The sequence below is a fragment of the Mastomys coucha genome, unplaced genomic scaffold, assembly GCF_008632895.1.
Source record: "Mastomys coucha isolate ucsf_1 unplaced genomic scaffold, UCSF_Mcou_1 pScaffold1, whole genome shotgun sequence".
Classification (NCBI taxonomy): Eukaryota; Metazoa; Chordata; class Mammalia; order Rodentia; family Muridae; genus Mastomys; species Mastomys coucha.
In genome coordinates, this window is record NW_022196891.1 from 89957887 (window position 1) to 89964924 (window position 7038).

General features: G+C 45.8%; 1 protein-coding gene across 2 annotated transcripts in view; it reads right to left on the reverse strand.

Moving 5' to 3' along the window:
* The window catches only part of Hhat (hedgehog acyltransferase), a 268740-nt gene that overhangs the window by 248665 nt on the left and 13037 nt on the right, over nt 1–7038 (reverse strand). For both annotated transcript variants that reach the window (XM_031339371.1, XM_031339361.1), the window contains exon 2: nt 5354–5483. In XM_031339371.1, coding sequence (XP_031195231.1) covers nt 5354–5453 — 100 coding nt within the window. In that variant the 5' untranslated portion in view covers nt 5454–5483. The remainder of the gene's footprint in view (nt 1–5353; nt 5484–7038) is intronic.

Here is a 7038-nt window from a genome sequence, read left to right on the forward strand (position 1 = left end):
GACCAGAAGAGGTGTGTGTGTGTGTGTGTGTGTGTGTGTGTGTGTGTGTGTATGTAAAACTACATGAGTTTATGTGTACCATGAGCATGCAGGTGCTCTTGGAGGCTAGAAGAGGTCTTTGGATCCCTAGAACTGAAGTTACAGACAGTTGCACAGTTGCAGGGCACCAGATACAGGTGCTGGGAACCAAAGTGAGGTCCTCTGATAGAGCAATAAAAACTTTTAACCACTGAGGCATTGCACCAGCCAATAATGTTTTTGAAACCTGCAGTACATCAGTATAGTTTCAGCTTACGATTCCTACTCTGGAATCCTGAGGAAATCAGTCAGACACAATGCAATGATACAAACCCATTGCTTAGGAAACAACTGAGCTAATAGTGCATCAGCCCATGAAGCTGGTACAAAAAGGAACGACGCAAGCCTGAGAAACAACGAAGACAGAAATGATCCGTTCAGAAATCAATGAGCTAGGAAGCATGAAAGGAACAACGGGATGTTCTAACAAAGCTGAAAGCTAAGATTCACTGGCACTCTGGCACAGCTGATCAAAGAAAGAAAAAGACACCGGCAAGGGGCGTGTGTGGGAAATAGAACAAGAGAGGTAGGGAAAGAGAAGACAGAACTAAGATACACAGTAAGGTGAGGGGCGGGGCCAGGAATGAGGGAGAAGAGCAGTGGAAGAGAAAGTGTTTAATTCTCAGAGATGGAAATGATTAAGGAGACACTAACATAAAACTCCACGGCATGATATGGCTACACCAAAGCACTCCACACAACAGGCAGATTCCCAGAACACCACAAACCCTCAAAGTGGACACAAGAACCAGAAAGTCTAAGCATGAACAGCAGGGAATACAGTCAGAAGACAGAGGTGTTTTCACCTGTCTGCCTGTCAACAACAGTTGGCACTCGTAACAACTAATGACTCTCATCTTCAGAGCATCTTACATGACACTGACACAGCCACAAACACAGATGGCCTCTTTTAGGGAAAGGCATTAACTCAAGGCTCATTAAGCAAACCTTCAGATGCATGGAAGGCCAGGCATGGTGTAGCATAGAGATGAGCCAGGAGGATTACCATGAATTTGAAGTCAGTTTGTGCTATACAGTGAGACTTGGGCAAAAACAAAGCAAAATCAAGATGCATGCTAAAGATTATCTTTTCTCATGTTCCGGGTAAGTCCTCCCACCTCTCCTGAGTCACACAGTGCAAAGCTGGGCAGTTCCTTACAAAAATAAAGCGCTTGCCACAGGATCCAGCAATAACAGTGCTTAGTACACAAGAAAAGTACAAACCTGTCGTATAAAAACCTGCACACAACTGTTTACACAGGCTTTACATTCAGCTGCCAACACTTGGAAGAAACTACAATGACCTTCAGTGGTGAATGGATGACTCAAACGGAGTGTGTGCGGTCAACAGGACATACTGTTCCTTGCTCAGAATTGTAACCTAACATGCACAAATACCCAGGTCCCATCCCCAGCACTGCATGAACTGGGAGTGGTAGCCCACGTTCAATCTCAACACTCAGGAGGTGAAGGCAGGAGCATCAGAAGTTCAAGGTCATCCTCAGCTACATAAAAAAATTCAAAGACAGTCTAATCCTATGTGAGGCCTGTCTCCAAGAGAAGGGAAGAAAAGGAGGGAGTGAAAGAAATGAACTGATGAGCTATGAAGACACATTGAAGCCACCTCAATGCTTCTCCCTAGAGAAAAGAAGCCATGCTAAAAAGGTTATACACCACAAAACTTCAGCTATAGGACCTTCTAGGAAAAGCAAAACATTGCGACAGTAAAAAGACCAGGGGTTTGTGCATAAGAAGAAAGATTGGCTGGCAGGATAGAGCCTTTTGAGGGGACGAACTGCTGTGTCATACTGTGAAGACAGAGGTATGTCACTACACACTTCTCAAGTCTACAAATTATGTACTAGCCCGGTTGGAGCTCTGATGTAAGCTGAGGACATTGGCCAACAATGCTGTGCTAAACAGACTCCACTGAACAAACCCACCCCCGAGATACTGGATATCGACAGAAAGCGGCACATCCTGAACTCAGACATTAGGAAGCTTCTACATGCTGCTCAGCATTACCCCTAACCTAAAACTACAACAAAACTAAAACCTTCTTCCCACAGGGGAAATTTTTCACGCACGAATGAGTTATAAGAAAGAAATGGCAGTTATTATTTTTAAATCACAAAACTCTGAGATAGCTTATCTCGGAGCGGAAGAGAGGAAGACAGAGAGCCATCTATGGAAGAGACTGACTTGATGGTAAAATGCAGCCATGTAGGGAAGACACTAGCTCGCTGACAACAATCTATCCTTGCTTTCTTCTGCTCCAATAGAACGCCTTGGTGTGCTGGGTAAATGGATCCCCCCACCAAGACAACCTCCCCAAGCTCCTCCCTCAGCCCCTGTGGCTCCAGGGTGAACTGATTATGAACAAATATGATGCATGTGACTTTTGGATTCTGTGTTAGAAAGGAGAAGGTAACTCCTTCTCTCTTCCATCTTTCCTGCTCAGCAAAAACCTCACAGGAGGGAGGATCACTTCTGAGGACCTCAGAGGCTCTGGCCAAAGAATGGGGCATCTCATGCTGGCTAGACTCCATGTGATTCAAGGACCTGGTTATCATGGGCACAGTAATTATGCTGCCAAGCCTGTCTTCTGAGTAATACTCTCTCACTCCATTGAGATAAAGAGGCCATGAGACAAGAGAAAAGGACCCAGTGTGAAGCTAGACTCAGAGCTCCTTCTACACCGACTCTCCAGAAAAGAGGGAAGTTACTTGGCCAGTTTTCACCAAAGAAGAGTTCTCAATTCCCCTGAATGGCCAACATGGAGAATGGACAGCAAGATCAACCCTGGTGAGCTGCAGGGATGGTATACGCTGCCCAGAACCGATTTGCTATTGTCTTTTATTATGGTCCTGGGATTGAACCCAGGGACTGACAGATGCTAAACATACCACTGAGCTACAACCCTATCGCCTGCCTTTGCCATTCTAAACGACCATGTCAACTTTCCTCACACTCCCCTCTGCTATCAAGAAAAAGTCAAGAGGCTGCAGAGATGGCTCTGTGGCTAATTTGCTCGTTCAGAGGACCTGGGTTCGATTCTCAGCACCTACATGGCAGCTCACAGCCACCTATAACTCCAGTTCCAAGGGATCCAACACACTCTTCCAAGCACGTAGTGCAGGTGAGACACTCATGTACATAAAATACTTCAAAAAGTATTTTTTTAACAAGACAGAGCCCAAATCTCTTGGTGGACTTTTAACAGCTGTCACACCCCCACACCTGTTCTTCAGTCTGAGGTCAGGTCTCCCATCATGCTTTGCATCCCAGTGCTGCTAAGTGCTTTGTGGCTCTGGCCATGCTGTGTTCTCTCACATTCCAGGGGCAGAGAACTTGTCTATAGCCTGCAACCCTATCTCTGGCCACGGGGTTTCAGCATTCTTTGCTGCTCCTAATCCACCCTTAAAATTTATTATTATTATTAATTATTATTATGTTATTATTTTATTTCATGATTATTATTATTATTATGTATTGCATGCACATGTGCACCATGGTGTGCATATGGAGCTCAGGAAACAACTTTCAGGAGTTGGTTCTCCCCTTCCATCTTTCTGTGAGCTCTGGGAACCAAACCCACCAGGCAAGTGCTCTACCTACTGAGTCATTTCCCCAACCCAGCTCCTACTCCTCCCAAAGTCCAGCTCAGCAGCCCCATGTGGTGGTTCTACCTGTAATCCCATTACTCAGGAGGCCAGGGAAGGAAGGAAGACCGCTGTGAGTTCAACGCCAACCTGGGCTAATTCATGCGATTTCACCCCAGTGTGGGAAACTTAGCAAGATCCTGTCTCAAAATACAAAGCAAAAGAGTGGGGTTTGGGAAGCAGCTTAGGGATAGAATACTTGTAGCGTATGCTACAAAACCCAGTTCCCAGACCAGGAAAATTTTAAATATTAAACTCTGTGAGTGGGAATAGTGGAATTCTGTGTAATCCCAGCTACTCAGAAGGCTGAAGCAGGAAAGCCTGGAAGGTAAGGTTAGCTTGGGCAGCAGAGCAAGACAGAAAAAAAAAACACAGAGAAAGAAACAGAAGGGACACGAGCAACTCGCACTGTCAGCCTCGTGTGTCTGACATAAGCCTGCAAAGAAAGATGTTTAAAGAAAACTTTTACTCTACTTTGAATCTTCAGTGCAAGTTCTTTACATGGCCTTCAAGGGAAGTAAATCAGGGCTTGAGTTAAGAGCACTGACTGTTCTTCCAGAGGTCCTGAGTTCAATTTCCAGCAACCACAGGGTGGCTCACAAACATCTGTAACGGGATCCGATGCTCTCTGGTGGTGTGTCTGAAGACAGCAACAGTGTACTCATCATATAAAAAAGAAAAAAAAGATTGTCTGGAACAACTTTTAAAAAAAAGAAAATACTTTAAAAAAAAAAAGGCTGGAGGGATGACTCAGTGGTTGGGAGCACTGACTGCTTTTCTGAAGGTCCTGAGTTCAGATCCCAGCGACAACATGGTGGCTCACAGCCATCCCTGGTGAGATCTGACACTCTCTTCTGGTGTATCTGAAGACAGCTACAGTGTACTTAGATATAATAATAAATAAATCTTTGGGCCGGAGTGAGCGGGGTTGACCGGACCGAGTAACCTTCATTCCCAGCAACCACATGATGGCTCACAACCATCAGTACAGCTACAGTGTACCCATATATATAACATAAATAAATACATATTTAAAAGAGAGAGAGAGAGAAGTGAATCAGATGTTCCTAGTCTAGTCAAGGGCTGGGACACTGCTCAGTGGCAGGTCCTGTACTCACGGGTTCCCTGCCTAGCATCAAGAAGGAAAGCAAGCCTGGCAGTGGCGGCACATTCCTTTAATCCCAGCACTCGGGAGGCAGAGGCAGGTGGATTTCTGAGTTTGAGACCAGCCTGGTCTACAGAGTGAGTTCCAGGATGGCCAGGGCTATACAGAGAAACCCTGTCTCGAAAAACAAAAAAGCAAAAAAACAAACAAAAAAAAAAAAGGAGGAGGAGGAGGAGGAGGAAGAGGAGGAGGAGGAAGAGGAGGAAGAGCAGAAGAAGGAGGAGGAGGATAAAAACAGCAGCTGTTAGAAAAAGCAAGCTACCAGCTCATGTGGAAGAGCAGGAGAGACAACCCCAGGCTCCCACCGTGTATCCACAACTGCACACATGTGGGAGGCACAGCCCAGCACAAGTCACATTGCCACGGGACCGTCCTCTCAAATTGTCCGTCTCAGACATTCTCATCTACTTCTTCATAGAGGGGTCATCAGAAATTCATGGAGCCTTACCTCTGGAGACTTTATAAACTTCATAAAAAGAGCGGAAGTGGAAGCCCAAGGAAATAAGCAGGCAGAGAGTCAGTTCCCACCTGGGCAGCATAGCTGCCATTTCTGCTTCCCAGTTTAACGTGAAGAGTTTCTAGGAGAGAAACAGACAAAATGTCACTGAACTAACACTGCACATTGGCCTCTTGATGTCAACTGAGTTAGCTGGCACTCCCAAGGACCCTTCACTTTCCAGAGTGACACTAACATAATCCCAACCAAAAACCCTGTTCCCAGGTACCTTGCCCCTTCCTACGTCCAACATACACATACACACGTGCACATGTGCATGCATGTGCACACACACACACACACACACACACAAAAGCATGCATGCTCCCCACTTGCCAAGGTCTTTCCCTAGATGTATTATAAAATACATCCAAAAACTTCCTTTTTTTGTGGGCACACTTATCTCCCCCTACAAAAAAATAAGGAGCATGATTTCCAAGGCCACAGCACTAAGGACTTTGCCTGGGATATAGCAATAAGGGGTAGCCATGTTTTCCATGAATACCAATGTCTTTGAAAGCTGGAGTAACTGCAAAGCACAGATAACCCCTTCCTCCTCTCCCTCCTCCTCTTTCACTCTTCCTCCTCTCCCTCCTCCTCTCTCTCTTCCTCATCCACTCTTCCTCCTCTCTCTCCTTCTCCTCTTCCACTATTCCTCCTCTCCCTCCTCTTTATCCTTCTCTTTCACTCTTCCTCCTCTCCCTCCTCTCTCTCTCTCTCCTCTTTCACTCTTCCTCCTCTTCCTCCTCTATTTCCTCTTCTCTCTCCTCCTCCTCTTCCATTCTTCCTCCTCTTCTTTCTCTCTCTCCTCCTCTCTCTCCTTCTCTTCCCTTTCTGGCTTCTCCTATACATACTCACCCTCCTTTCTCACAAAGGAACTGGATTTTAATGGACACATAAACACTGAGTTCCACACATGACGCCACTGTATCCATCTCATGGGTACAGGAAGGTAAGCCCGTGGGTGGTCTCCTGGTTTCCACCCTTTCATGCTGACCACAGTTGGTGAAACTGACAGGGACAGCAACGTAGAAGGGTTCCAGTTCCTGACTCCACAGACGACCTCAGCCCAAAGGTGTCCTGACTACACCTCGCTAAACTATCACAAGAAAAGTCCAGCATCTTTAGTCATCAGGGAAATGCAAATCAAAACAACTTTGAGATCACACCTCACATCTGTTAGAATAGCTAAGATCAAAAACTCAAGTGACAGCTCATGATGGTGAGGATGTGGAGCAAGGGCAACGCCCCTCCATTGCTAGTGGGATGCAAACTTGTACAACCACATTGGAAATCAATTTTGGCCGTTTCTTAGAAAATTGGGACTAGTTCACTCTCAAGACACAGATATATCATTCCTGTACATATACCCAAAAGGTGCCCCAGTATGCCACAAAGACACCTGCTCAACTATGTTCATAGAAGCTTTATTCATAATTGCCAGAAACTGGAAACACCTAGAGGCCCCTCAACTGAAGAATGAGTAAAGAGCTGGGCAGTGGTGGCGCGTGCCTTTAATCTCAGCACTTGGGAGGCAGAGGCAGTGGATTTCTGAGTTCGAGGCCAGCCTATTCTACAGACTGAGTTCCAGGACAGCCAGGACTATACACAGAAACCCTGTCTCAAAAAAAAAAAAA